The following is a 14,772-nucleotide window of genomic DNA, read 5'->3' on the forward strand; positions in this document are numbered from 1 at the left end:
AGAAGTAATGAAAACAGCAAAAAAGTTCATTGCCACGTCTTTTCGCTGAAAAATGTTGCACATGCGCATAATGTAACACCAGGGCAACACGATTAATCGCTAAAAGAAGAACAATAACGAAGTATAAATCGAAAATAGTTTTATTTGCTTTTCAATATATTCACAATACGAATTTAGATGAAAGAATTTTTAGAAGTTTGAGAAGTGGTGTAATTATATTCAATTTTGAAATATTTTAAATTCTTTGCATTGTTTCCTGAAGTCGGTTTGTTTCCCGGCGTCGCGTTAACACGGAAGATGAATTATCAATACGTTTTGTTAAAACATTACTCGACATTAATCCTATTTGGTTGTTTAATACCACTATCTTGGCAACATGGAAATAATAATGATCAACAACAACAAAAACAGGAACACAATGGAGGGCATAAAAATATGATGCATGATTCAAAACACATACAAGATAAGGAGTAAGTATTAATTTTTTCTTACTTTTTAGAACTTATATATCGGACAAAATATATGATAAATTTTTACCACTAAATAGGTGTATGCTTACGGACATTAATGTTGACACAAAATTCCTATTGGCGTACGATACGATAAAGAAAAAGTGCGCAAGAATGATCGATTGATCAGCCATGTAAATTTATACCCACCTTGTTCTCAGGATTTAAGAAGTCTGGGGTCGAGGGTGATTTTGTTTCTGAAGGAACTTTCGTCGCAACTTGCCTTGCTACAGCAAACGCAACCTCCTAAGTTTGTGGTTAATCGGTTTATACGAAGACCAAATAAATACGTGAATAAAAAGGATCATTTTTTTGTTTCAAAAGAAAGAAAACATTTAAATAGAAAACCAACCAATCTCGTCCCAAGGGGCTTTTGCCTTCTTGTTTAGCCGTCAAGTAGGCGCTAGGGGCTTTGACATAGCGGCAACAAACCCTGGGGACGAGGTTGGATAACCAGCCCCAACCTAAAAGCTGCAAGAATATGTATCATAATTTCCTCAAGATTGTAAATTTCTGTTATTTAGACATATTAAAGAACACCTAAAAGAACAAATAAACGTCAAAGAGGAACAGATGAGTGATGCAGATTTACAATTCCATTATTTTAAAGTACACGACAATGACAATGATGACAAATTAGACGGAATAGAATTAGCTAATGCAATGGCGCACTATCATGACGAAGAAGCTGGAGAAAAGCCTGAAGATTATACAGAGGAAGTAGGGCCATTTTTATTTGTCGCTGTAAATTACCTTACAGGCAGAGATTTTCGCGATTTAAACTTTTCGAAACAAAATATGGAGCAAAATGCATAGAAAAAGAACACAATTTAAAAGGTTTTCTTTCAAATGTTTAAAAAATAGTAAAACCGCAAGGAATTTCTGCCTGTGAAGTAGGAAGATTTTGATTACTCTTCCTCCTCCTTTCTTTAAAACATGTCGGGGATTTGTTCCAAAGTATTAAGGCAACTGAACTTTCTTATTTTCAAAAGCCTTTTAGGACTTAAGGTTCTTTAATGCTTTTTAAGTTTTACCATGTGGGTTCGGTAGTAGAAGAGGTTTAGTAGTAGAGGGGGTAGGTCGTAGTAGAAGGGGTAGGTCGTAGTAGAAGGGTAGATCGTTGAAGAGGGTCGGTGATGAAGTTGGGTCGTGACAATTGGATGTGTAAATTGTTAGTGTTGATAAAAATTGAGATGGTAAAAATAAAAAAGTAAAATATACGCTCTAATCATTGTTCAAAAACAGAAGAAATTCTTGCCCACTGCATTGTTATATTTCTCAGGATAATTAAATATTTTTTAACATTCTGCATATTTCTTAGTCAAAACAAATCCTGGTACTGCTTTTTTTTACTTTGTAAAATGTGAATACTGCTTCGTATAGAGATGTTTCCAGGGATGCGGATTGGGTTACTTTATATACTCGTGGTGGAAATCAGCTGTAAAAAATCTTTTGGTTGTGATGTGCGTGTCATAAACCCAAAAAGATTGACAGCTCATTGCCTACTCTGCAAACTATTGTTTTTAAGCGTATAATCTAATTTGAATTTCTTTTATTCCATAGGAGCTAGCAAGTATGGTTGATCAAATTCTCGACGAAGATGATTTAAATAAGGATGGTTATATAGATTACCCAGAATTCATTGCATCACAGCAAAGAGAAGAAACAGAATCTGAATAATTTATAAAATCGAAAAAATAGATTTTTATTTTTTGTAAGTTATCGTAGAAGAATGCTAGAAGTGACTAGAGAGAAAAAAAAGCATGGAAAAAATTACAATTTTTACACATAATATTTTCTAAAGCTGCAAAGGCTGCAAATGTTTTCGAGTTTGTTCATATTTTATATGACATATAATGATATTTATTTTATATGACATGGAATGATATACGGCTTATCAGAGGCTTGAGGTTGGATAGTTTTCTAAAAAATTGAAACCATTTCTTTGGTTAAGTATCTGCCTCATCGCACCAAAAATCTGACAAAAGTGACGAAATTTTCTCTAGGTGACGAATATTATACCTGACTATTATATACCTGAATATTTATTAGACCGTCTCACATAGAAAAGTGATTGAAAAAAACGTAAACAAGAAACTTTTGGATTGGATAAAAGTGACATCTTCTCTTGGTTCAACAGTTTTTTTCTGAGATAAGGTTATATGTGAAATTGATCATGTTAGAAATCCATCAATAATTTCTGCTATATAGTAAAAAATATTTATACCTACAAAACCTATTTATTAAATTATACGTTTGTAAAAATATTGAATGTAAATTTTTACTTTTAAGAAAATGGAATATCGCGATTGTCTCCCTGATTTCATGATGTATCAAAAACAAGGGAACCTATTTATAGCGGCATTATTAGCGTAAGCAGTTATAGACGATTTTTGGAGCGGCGTGATGTTTTTGATTTTGCGTTGAGAAAAAGTGAACATGCGCACTCATTCCTGTAGGTATCCGTTTGAACTATTTGCCTAAAATCGGTGAATTTCTTTTCAAAAATTGAGAGTATAGATATGATGAATTTCAACAAAAGCCAATTTAACCCATATAGTCCTGCTTTTACCTACAAAAAATGTGTGTGCATGTACAAAAATCCGCGAAGTTATTATAAGGTTGCAGCTGCAGATGATGACGAACTCAACGCTCAGCAATCAAGTCAAAAACTTCAGATAAATTTCAAAACAATCCGCGCTAAAAATCAAATCGGTGTACATGCGAAAATCAACCTAACATAATTCGATGTGAATTCTTGGCATATCATATCCATTGAATAAGCCTGTTGCTCGCCACACTAGTCTTTTCGAATAAGCCTGTTGCTCGCCACACTAGTCTTTTCGAATAAGCCTGTTGCTCGCCACACTAGTCTTTTCCCGGTAAAACCTCTAAACAATTTGCTCAGAAATACAAAACGTAAGAATGTAAAATACCAAAAATTGATCAAACTTGCCTTTTTAATTCATTTAGGTTACAAAGCCATATTTAAATACTTTATAAATATCATTTAAAAATTGATTTCACACTTCCATGTTCACGAAATGAGCATATCTTATTTCACCAACGATTGGCAACAAATAAACACATCCAAAACACACAGTATGATAAGGAGATGCAGCACTACTGAAGTAAATAAATCCCCAAGCAGCGTCTTTTGTCGGCAGTCATGCAATCATTTTAACAATTACAAAACCAGGTTCGTTCTTTGATGTCGCATCGCTAAATTTAGCATAGAATTACCATTAAATTATCGACTAGCAGTTGATTTTACCACTCCATGTTAGTACACAGTGCGTGCGGTATGTTGTCACATCGAAGTGTCTTGCACAAGAGGTTCTTTCGTTCGCAGAAATCCAGCCGAATAAAACTTTGATGCAAGCGATAACTTAAAAAAGCAATATAATACATAGTTTGAGGTTACACAGTGGGTGTGGCAGATCTTGTTTTATCATTGCCAAGGTTTTCAGGATTTTTCCTATTTTATAAGTTTTTTGCTTTCACCACACTGGATTTCAAGGTTCAAAAGATCGTGGACACAAAAATTCCCTAGTCACAATAAAAGGCGAACTTAAAAAAAAGACAAAAAATGTCATTGCCGAATGTTCAAACGTAAGTTTAAGTATTTGAAAAGACTATAAAAGTGTTTAAAACCTACAAACCAACAAGGTGCTGTGACACAATGTATTATAACTACACAATGTGTTTTTTTTTTAAATATTAATGTATAGACAAAAAAAACGTGTAAAATTATCCCTTAAATATAAATATAAACGTTATCGATCTGTGACAGGGTAAAAAAAAAAGACTATCTGGATTTTTCTAACCAACTTACCCCATTATTTGCACGTAATGTCGACGGGAAACACGGGGGAAAAGTGACTTGTTTCAAGGGTAGATGAGTAAAGTTTTTCCCCGACTAAAAAGTTCTCTGACTCACTTCAACTCCCGACTATAAAATGTTCCAAAAACTGCACTGCCGAACTATTTTTATTAAAAGTTCAATTTTGTTTTTATACGAACTAATGAACTTTAATGGTCACAGAAGAGAAATGATTACAAGGTAAAAAATACAGAGCACTGTTTTCTTTCTAAACAAAATCCAAAATTAGAATCCCCTAAATTCTAGACCAAGCAGTAAGATAACGAGGTAACAGCTTTCACTCACCTTTTCGTCATCATCATCAAGAGGGACATTCTTTATTTGAACGTACTCTGGATAACTGAACAAAAGATATTCAGCAGCGTCTGCCATCTGCAAATATATATATATATATATATATAAAGCAGTCGCTCTACGACTTACTGAAAAGACATGTACAAATAAGAAAAAATGCGATGAAAAAGTAATCTTTATCTCTCTTTTACGGCCAACGACAATGAATAATAAACTCTTCGGAAAGTATTGTCCGTGACAAAACAAAGGGGTAAGAACATCTCGCCATATACCTCAAGTGGAATTTGGAGCATCTGCAATGTAGTTTCTTTGTACTGACGGCTATTCTCCATCGTGTGGTGGATTTCTAGAACATCGTCCAAAGCAACTAACCTACAAGAACGTGAAATCAAATATAGCAAATTTTTGGGTGAGGTGTTCAGAAGCAAGAATGTCTTCTACCCATGTAACGAAGGAGGATTGTGCCTTTGGTTATTTTCGTATCCGATTTTCTAGGTTTGTAATCGTTAAAATAATTAAAATAATTAAGTACCTAACGATACCAGGACGGACAAGACGGACGTGACAACTCAATGACAATTTAGCATCGCCGCGCACATCGCCATCTTCCCAGAAGCAACCGCTACCGTATATCGTGCAAGAAGTTTCCTCTAAACATGTAAATATTTTACGAAGATGTTGACAACGTTCTAATTGCTCAATTTAATACCCCGAAAAGTTAGGTAGTTGCCGCTCTCTTTCCGCTAATTTTTTAAACTCCTTTATCATTCAATGTCCTCATTTCTGTGTTTTTTTTTATTTACACATTATTTCTCATAGCAGCTTGTTTACTTTAAAAATTTAGAGCGCTTTTTTGTATGCTGACAAGTGAAGATTCGCCTTTAAATTAACAGGGCGCGCAAATGGTTAAAATTTAAAATACCTGAAGTAAAAGAAGGCGGCAGGAATTCTTCCATTTGGTCTAGTACAAGCTAAACAATAAACCAAGCAAGACAAACGTGAAATTACATAAATATAGCTACAATACTTTCGATACACGTTTTCTAACATTTAATTTTATTTGCTCGATTTAAGCAGAAGATTTAAAAAAGCGTGTGTGTACTGTACACTCTTAAAAGGTCATGTTTTTAAAAAGTTGTCGGTCTGAGCCACCAAGAAAATTCATGGTTTCGGTAGAAATCACAAGAAGTGCAAAATTAATAAGAATGAGAAGAAAAAACATATATCTACCTCATCAGCAGCTTGATCAACCGAGACGTACGATACTAATTTTTTCATCAACTGCTCAACATTCTTCATTATAGATTTGCGATCATTAGATGGCTATGTAGATGAAAAAAAAAACATATACGATATTACGCTGTACATTGTTTGTGATAATCCCTAGAATCTAATTCGACGACGTAAATATATAATGTGGAAATAGAGAATTTGCACGCAAATCTTCCCCTTTCTGTTACAGTCGACGTTGAATTCGAAAGCAATGTCTTGTTTGCCGGTACGTCCATAAAAGATTCAAATTGTACTTATATTATGCCTGATAGTGTAGATGCAGCTAGAAAACTTGAACGGTATTAATTAGCCAATCATATTACCAGTCAATTAACCAATCAAACGCTGCACTAACCTTCTCTGAATATGATACTCCAACATGATTGTGAAATCCAAGTGGCAAACCCTTTCTAAATTCTGCATCTTCTTCTATCGCTGTTTGTAACGCTGCTGGGAGTAACTATAAAATAACATTGCAGTATAAGTGAATTGTTCATATATCGTCATGGAAATATCCCCTTTTTTACCTAGTAGTCCGCCAAACAATACAAACGAGAATGTCTAAATTTAGGAGAGCACATTGCCATGATTTGTGTAATATAAACTTATTGAAACAAGATGTGTTTTCCAACAGCAAAAATTGTTAACATTCTAAATACCATTGAAAAAGAAAAAATACCTTTTCCATGAAATCACTCCAGCAGTATTTTTGATAAAATGACAATGTGATGTGTAAAGAGTGTGAATCTTCCGGCGTAACTGCTTGATGTATTACACCACGAGGAAAATACAAGGTGTCGCCAGGTTCCAAAATTCGATCTAAGATTGGTTCACCTAGCTCCTTTTGTGATAAATTTTCTAAACAATTTTTTTTTTTTTTTTACATAAAGCTCGTGGATAATTGCAATGTTAATTATATGACTAAAACTATTACAGTGAAGCCGCTTTAGTTATCAACGTGTTATTCATCCGTAACTTGTTCAAATCAAAAACTTGTTATTTAAAATTTGACATAGACCAGATTATAATTAACCAGGTTGTAATTGACCGGTTTCGTTTTACTTCATGATTTGTTTTGTTTTTATCACAAGAAAAGCCCCCGATTTTCGAATGTTATACGATTGGCTATTTTTTAGAACATAACTAATCGTCGATATCATTTTATAGTTTAGAACCTTATGTTCTTTTTTTTGATTGGCTTACATTATTAAATATCAGGAAAAAAAATATCTTGGGTTGTTTATACGACACAAATATTTTATCGCAAAAATGGAAGCAAGTGAAAAGAAATTTTTGATGATGCAGCAAAACCATGAGATAATGCTAATAACCGAAATACAAATCCGAGTATGAAAACATGGATTAACACGTATCGGAGCAGTGCTAAGCTAAGCATATTTTGGGTTGAATCAACAAGAAAAACGAAACTTGAGCTTATTAATCCAAAATAGCATCCGAAACCATGTTATTACTATATCAAGAATACGAAAAATGAACACTGAGAATAGGTTCTTCTTTATCGCACAAATAATCAGTAATTTTTTGCAGATCCTTTGTGCAAAAAAATTGGTTTGTATATTTATATACGTCATTAAAATTGTATAACTTACTGCTGGAATATCTTGGTAAAACTTCATTTACATTCCTGAAATAAAATTATATAAAACACATATGAAAATAAACAACACCCTTATATCCAGTTTTCTATAAGTCATGATTCTCTTTCTTTCTGTCTCGACCTTCCCAGGTTAATGATTCCTTGGGTGCTTTTGAAAGCATGTAGCCATTTATTTATACACACGGAACATAATTTATCTTTGACTTGCAAAAATAAAGTGTCATTCCATTACTAATATACGACTAAACACTTTTATTACCTAGATGCATAGAGTTTCCAGTGTTTCTTTCCTTCTAGTTGAATAATAAAAGCTTCAATGTCATCGTAATGGGGAGCAAAACCCTGTGAGCCAGGAGGTGTAAGATAACTAAATAGACATACATACAAGTTTTTACATGACATAACATGCGATATCCTGCATGTTAATTCATACGTTTTTAGAATAACTCCAATAAGAACAACAATGCCATAATTTAAAGATACTTTGGATGTTTTAAAAATAAGATGTCTTCTAAAAAAATATATTTTATATCGTCAAAATGTTTTCACATTAACATTTAAATCCTTTTGTCAAGTCGCTGTTATAAAGTTAATATTTTTATTTTGAAATAAAAAATATCCTCAGCATTTTTGATTCCTTGGAGCACTTTATCAATCACTTTCTGAAAAGGTCTGAAATACACATAAGATTTCAGAGACAAATAACCTCACACATTTGATCCCACAAAACAACCAAAATATTCTTGCAGTTTTGATGACAGCTGCCAGACATTCTTGGAGAAAGTCTGTGGATTTAAAAGTCGTATTGAGCATCCATCCTATAAAAAATAACAACAAAACGATTCAAATATTAAGATAACAGTTATTGACCTAGACATTATATTGGGAAAGATTAAGCCACACTGAGACATAATCAAACAACTATCAGTGGCATGAATCTATTTTAAATTAAAAGAACTATAATTATGTTCAAAAAATATTGTAAAAACGGCTTTTGAGGCTTTCTTTGGAGCCTGCCCCCTCTCCTCCTACAGTCAATGTTGATCTTGGGTTGATTTGTCCCAAAAATACTACCAGCGACCTCGGAAAAGACCTCCAACCAACATTGAAGAGTGGAAGGAAAGGGAGTGTGGTTTTTCCAAAAGTATTTTGAACATGATGTCTCCAAAATTTGATTGTAGTAATTAGCCAATAGAAAAATTCCTGGGAATTAGCTGGTCACGATTCGTCTATTTCTATTGGATGATTTTTAAGTTGGAGATGAAGAAGAAGGGTTGCATGCTTAATTATACTGCAAGAAAAATGAAAACAGTTCCACTTTTAACAACACATTACATTTTTGTCTAGAAAGGGGGAGGGACACCACTGTTGAGGCTCCAATAGAAATGTCAACCTACAGTGATTATCAGCAGTATACATACCTGGTAAAACTTCCACACTACAGGAGCAAAAGCTCTGCCATTTGGGTTCAATGTCTCGCGTGCGCCATTGCGATATACAGCAATGTCTAAATTCTTCGTAAACTGGACATTTTGCTACAACATAATTGTCAATAAATTAGTGTCCAACTAAAAATATATATTTTGTCTACAAATGTTATGAAAATAAATACTGCCACCTCCAGAACTTGTTTGGGAAGGGGGAGGGACACCACTGTTGAGGCTCTGATAGAAATGTATGCAGCTTTTCATGAACGATACTTTCACACTTCCTTACATACATCAGTGGGCCTCATTTCAACATAACGTGGCATGTGAGATATCAAAAGCTTTCTCATAGTCTGCTGAGAGTGTCTAAAATCTGTAAAGAGCCCAAAAACGCAGAAGAAAAAGATAAAGTAAAAGGTCTACTTAATAATATTGTACCTGCAATAATTAATAAAATATTTAGACAGTTTTAACTTTGGAAAATATTGAAGGTCCTAAAACTTTTTTGTTTAAAATTGCTTATCAATACAATTTTTCCTAACCAGACAAGAAAAGATTAAAATTAAAATAATTTCGCTACATTTAATAAAATTAGTTACAAAAAACTTGATGATCAAATATGGTTGTCAATGCTTTTTAAATGCTGAACATCTTGACATAAAGTATATCTCTTTCATTAGAGGTAACTAAGTTTCTTTTTGCATATGACTTGACGATTAAGGAAAGAAAAGGCTTATCAATTAAAGTTCTGAAGTCTTTTTTGCCAAGAAAAATTTGCTCTGAAATATTTATGCCAATAGGTATATATTGTGATACTTCAAAAAATGTTGTTTTTTAGTTTTTCTTAAAAAAACTACCTACCTGTCTCAATATTTTATCAAATTCTTTGCAGCTGAACCAAACATTGTTGTATTTAGGTTGTCTTCTCTTTATGAAGAGAGGTTTTTTCTGCCAAACATCACTAAAATTATGAGGGCAATATATATAAATAAATACCACAAAACGATAGCATTTTTATTTTAAAAGGAGAAATAAAAACTCACAGAAAGAACTGGTCTGGTTTTATTGGAGCAATTACCCAAGAAAACAACTTCTCTGCACTTTTCAAATCTTTTTCCATATCATGCATTTTATGACTTGTTTTGGGAGATTCAGGTTTTTTATTTCCTTGCACTCTTCCCTTCTTCGCAATTGGTGGTTTTTGAGTAGGTTCCTCCATTGTACCAGTATGTGACATGGCTCTTTTTCTACTTGGTGTCTTATTTACATTAGTTTCCAATGCAGAAACAGAGCTAGATCGTAGTTGATCTTTCTGGGTTGAGATTTGTCCATGAAGTTCTTCCTGTTCTTTTTTTTGCTTCACAACTTCTGGCAAAAATGCTTCTTCTAATGCTGAACTGTTCAAACTTTGCATGCTTTCAGTCCAATTAGATCTGTCAAACGCTTGAAAGACAGAACCAGACTTTTGTAGCTTGTTTTCTTTAGTACTTTGTTTTTTCAAGGAAACATCATGATGTGGCTCTTTACGAGATTTCTTACGTAATGATTTTCTAATTGAACTGAATCGAGATTCTCCTTTCAAGCCCCGTTTTGACAATGCTGACGGTATGGGAGTAGTCTAAATAAATCAATATGCAAATGTTTAAGATCTAAGTATTTCTAAATTTTTAGTGTTCACTTCCTCAAAAACATTAGCAATGCATGGAATCTTTAAATTATTAATTCAGAAAAATTAAATCTCATAAGCGGCATTTTGACACAAAAAAGGTCCAATAGACGTTGCTCTAAAAAAGCACCCACTGACCCTGAGAATGAAAAATTCTTAGCACTACAATTCTCAGTTAGTAAACGAAGAACTGCTACCTTTCCCTTTAATCTTTGATAAAAACAAACATAAACAAAACTTTATTTTATGTGACCATGTTGAAGCACAGCTTTGTTCATTCTCAATGTTTGCGCGGTTAGAGACTGGGTAAAAAATTTAATATGCGTAATTATGCATTTGACGTCAGTGGTCATATACTACTTTTTGGACTGAACGCAAGAAAAAGCATAAACCCCCTGAAGTAACACTGAGATGTCTTTATCATTTTATTCCTTGTGGAATACATGTAGATTGCATTCTAGTCAGTTCGATACATTCTTCAACCTTTTTTCAAAATAATTTTTCAATGGAAAGGCATATTGACTTTCAATAAAAACCCGTTAGAGTGAGTTGGCTCGGAAACCTAGTCCAGTTTTAATGATTCGGAGAAGTGTACTTCATGTCATACCCTCTTGTGTTGTAAATAGGATATGTCAATAGTACCTTAGTCCCAACAGAAGTTCCCGAGGTGGATAGTTCTTGGAGATGAGATGAGGAAAACTAATGAAATGTATTTATAAAAACTCTACAGGTTTCATATAAATTACAATTTAATTCTTTTGAATTTCAAGGAGTTCTGAATGATTTTATTCCTGTCAGGTAGCTCTGTCGGCGCAATTTCTTGTTGCATTGACGTTTTCTTCTCTTTTTTGCACTAGCTATCTTTTTACTTGACACATGTGCAATGTCCTTCTTAATGACATATCCTAGATATTCAAACTCCTTCTCTTCTTTAATGGGCTTCAACACAAACCTTTTTGTTGGTTTAACCTAACCTCTCCCATGTTCTAGTTATATTTAACTTTCGTGGGTGCGCAGACTGACTTGTGGCATAGTTTCAAATGGCCTTCTGCCTTTCGTTCGAGTCTCAGTGTAATGCACTTTAGTGCTCTCTATACGTCACGTTCTTCATAATAACACCGACCATTTTTGATCACGGCTTCATAAGCTTTGTGTTTTTGGTGGGGCTTATTTAGTACATTCTCTTAAAATATAAGAAAAATTATTGTAGATAGACATGCTTTGAAAATGAAAATAAAATAAAATCCCAACCGACCAACCGGGTCAGCGCTGAAACCCTCACCCAGGTGACGGCAAACATATACATTTTTAAGTCCAGCCGCATGCTTTCCGTAATTTATCATCTTTAGGAAAGCAAAATAAACTTTTATCTTTTTCACGCTGACTTTTATTACTGCAGCGATACGCAGCACATGACGCCATGATTCTTTTACACACCCAAAGGTTTGTGATTCCTGTCAAGTTGTGCATCTGTACTTAGGATAAGGTTTTATGAATATCATATTTTATGTTTATTTAAAAAGGTCTGTTTATTGCTAAGCGAATGCTTTTTAGTGCAATACTGTTAACCTACTGTAAAACTAATTACAATAGTGTTTTTTTTAGTTACTGTTTGGTGCAGATCTGATACATTGGTACAGATATTACAACTGTTGTGTTTAATGATTGTTGCAAGGATTATCAGGTTAGACATACAGTATAGTCTGAATGTAACCTATAGCCTGAATGTAACCTTTTCCTGCAAGTCGGAATCCTTTAATTTTTTGTTTATCGTAATTACTTTAATGATCTTTACAAGAGCTTTGTTGCAAGTGATTTAACAAAAGCTTCGTGATAAAACAATATTGTAATTATTGTTAAAACTAATTGAAAATAAAATCTCCCTTAGGTATTAGTGCAAGTAATGAAATTTAATGATTTGTTAACTACACAAAAGATTAAAATAAATCGCATGAAAACTATTTCTTTTAAATGTTTTTTCACATGCTTTTTTTATATCTTTTAAACTTGGTTCGTTTTAAAAACTATATATATTTCTTAACATTTTATTCTACGCTATATTTTTTCAACAAAACATTACGCAACAGAAATCGCGCACAAAACTATTTTTGTTAAAAAAGTTTCATGCGCTTGCTTTTTAAAAGACTTTTTACAAAACATTATCCTTTTAAAAATTTTATTGTGCTTAACAAAACTTTAGCAATAACTTTAGTAGCAAAATTTTAAAATACTTGTTATGCATAAAAGTAATTTTACTCCAACGCTCTTCCACCTCGTTTTTTATGTTGTCAAGTTTTCAATCTGTCTTCACAACTGAGAAGGGTGTTACAACAAGCATATTTTCGGTATATTTTCACATCAGGCACGCAGGAAATTAATAATTTTTTTGTTGCAAAAAAAAATTCACCTCCCTTTTTAAAAAAATGAATAAATTTGTTATCTGGTTTAGCAAAATAAGTAGTTATGCAGCAAGAAGTTTTCTTGCGCTGTTTTAAAAATTATGCGGCAAGAGTTATTCTTTGCTGTTTCAAAAGTTATACAGAATATGGTGTTGTTTCGAAAGTTTTACAGCAGGTTAAGATTGTTTCCTTCGGAAATTTATGCAGCAAGTTATTCTCCTTTCACTTATAAAAGAACTGAAAAATTATTTTAATAAAAATTATTTTAATAAAAAGTGTTGTTTTTTAATGTTTTTCGTGCAGTCTTATAAAAAGTCTATGTCTCACATGTGCAAATATTTTAAAGAATATAGTATAGGCAAAAATTATGTTATACCATAACAGAGGAGGGTGTTATGACAAACATATTCTGTGATGTATTTTTCATATTATTTACCCTATAAAGCGAACTATTAAAGCAATAGTCAGCAGTATTACATTTTGGCTGGCAAACGTATTTCACCAATGATATATTATCATAATCATAGCAAAGTAGGGAGTTACAACAATAATGCGTATCTTGTTTTTTTCTGGAGTCTTTTCAGATTGGCGTCACAATTACTTACGCTAATTACAATTTTACAAAAAATTTAAAGCAATTTATGTAATGAACGATGTATTGAAATCATGTTCTGAAAATATAAGATAATTTAAATCTTCCTTCAAGATAAAAAGTAAGATAGTAGAGTAAAGTTTATTTTTATATTTTTAATTAGGTAAGACTTGATAGTTCCTGGGGCAAAGCCAAGAAGCAGACTGAGAAAGACTTAGCAGGAGGTTATATGGACAGACTTGATACAGAGGAAGTTGAGTTTAGATCTAACACAGTCTAGATCAGATTGGAAGAGGGTCGGGTCGGGTCTTCGTCCCACGCATGCTAGCATGGAAAACCGACGAAGCCGAGAATGATGATGATAATTGCTTTTGGTTAAAAATTCTATAGACCACGCCCAAAGTATTCTCAACATCGTCACACACAGGTTATTGTTATTTATACAATAAGTTTACGTGATCTTTTCAATTTCTTGTGGTGTAATTATTTTCTGTAAAAGACAATTAGTCTATTATGAAAGTAATTATTTATTCTAGTTGCATGTATGCGAAAGGTTTCATTCGGCCTGTACTGTATATATATTTCACCTTTTAACAAATACTATTGTCATACATTTTTTGAGATTATTAAAGGTTGGCTTTAAAAAAAATAGCATGGGGACACATTTTGAAATAGGATGAAGGTCCTGCTAATATTCACACATGTGTATATAGACAAACACACAAAAGGATAAACAAAAAATTATACTTACAGTGCTTGCTATGTTTATGTCTTGCGTAGAACCCAACTTTCTTATGCCCTTTAAAACAGGCTGATCATCATCTGATGAACCTGGATTAGATGAGTTTTCTTCTTTCTTTAATTCTTCAAGTGCCTTGTAAACGCTGAAGGCTGATTTTCTTGACATTTTTGTTTTTTTTTATTTTTTTATAAACTAGAAATTTAAATAATGCATATGTCAGAACAAAACAAAACAACTTAGCCTCACAAATATTGAGGGATATAACTGTGTATTTTTTCCAGGAGGGGGCATGGCTTAAATGGGGAGTCCTAGAGCATTCAATGATCACTTTGAGCTTTGCAGGCCCAATTAGGCTACCAGACAACTTCAT

The 14,772-nt window shown here is 33.0% G+C and overlaps 2 protein-coding genes across 2 annotated transcripts; one reads left to right on the forward strand and one right to left on the reverse strand.

The window, feature by feature from the left end:
- The first annotated feature begins 59 nt into the window (after nt 1–59).
- LOC130657646 (multiple coagulation factor deficiency protein 2 homolog) lies at nt 60–2,251 on the forward strand. The gene is made up of 3 exons (XM_057460652.1): nt 60–470; nt 1,034–1,229; nt 2,073–2,251. The coding sequence occupies exons 1-3, from the start codon at nt 298–300 to the stop codon at nt 2,187–2,189; spliced, it is 486 nt and encodes a 161-aa protein (XP_057316635.1). The 5' UTR covers nt 60–297; the 3' UTR covers nt 2,190–2,251.
- Nucleotides 2,252–3,451: 1,200 nt separating this feature from the next.
- On the reverse strand, nt 3,452–14,746 carry LOC130657630 (ribosomal oxygenase 1-like). The gene is made up of 15 exons (XM_057460628.1): nt 14,412–14,746; nt 10,047–10,621; nt 9,865–9,964; nt 8,998–9,111; nt 8,288–8,394; nt 7,836–7,943; nt 7,569–7,603; nt 6,638–6,816; nt 6,314–6,418; nt 5,917–6,009; nt 5,609–5,657; nt 5,219–5,336; nt 4,959–5,058; nt 4,678–4,764; nt 3,452–3,897 (listed from the first exon to the last, which is right to left on the reverse strand). Exons 1-15 carry the CDS (start codon nt 14,565–14,567, stop codon nt 3,820–3,822), a joined length of 2,004 nt encoding a protein of 667 aa, XP_057316611.1. The 5' UTR covers nt 14,568–14,746; the 3' UTR covers nt 3,452–3,819.
- Between the last annotated feature and the right edge of the window lie 26 nt (nt 14,747–14,772).

This window comes from Hydractinia symbiolongicarpus, chromosome 9, assembly GCF_029227915.1.
Source record: "Hydractinia symbiolongicarpus strain clone_291-10 chromosome 9, HSymV2.1, whole genome shotgun sequence".
Classification (NCBI taxonomy): Eukaryota; Metazoa; Cnidaria; class Hydrozoa; order Anthoathecata; family Hydractiniidae; genus Hydractinia; species Hydractinia symbiolongicarpus.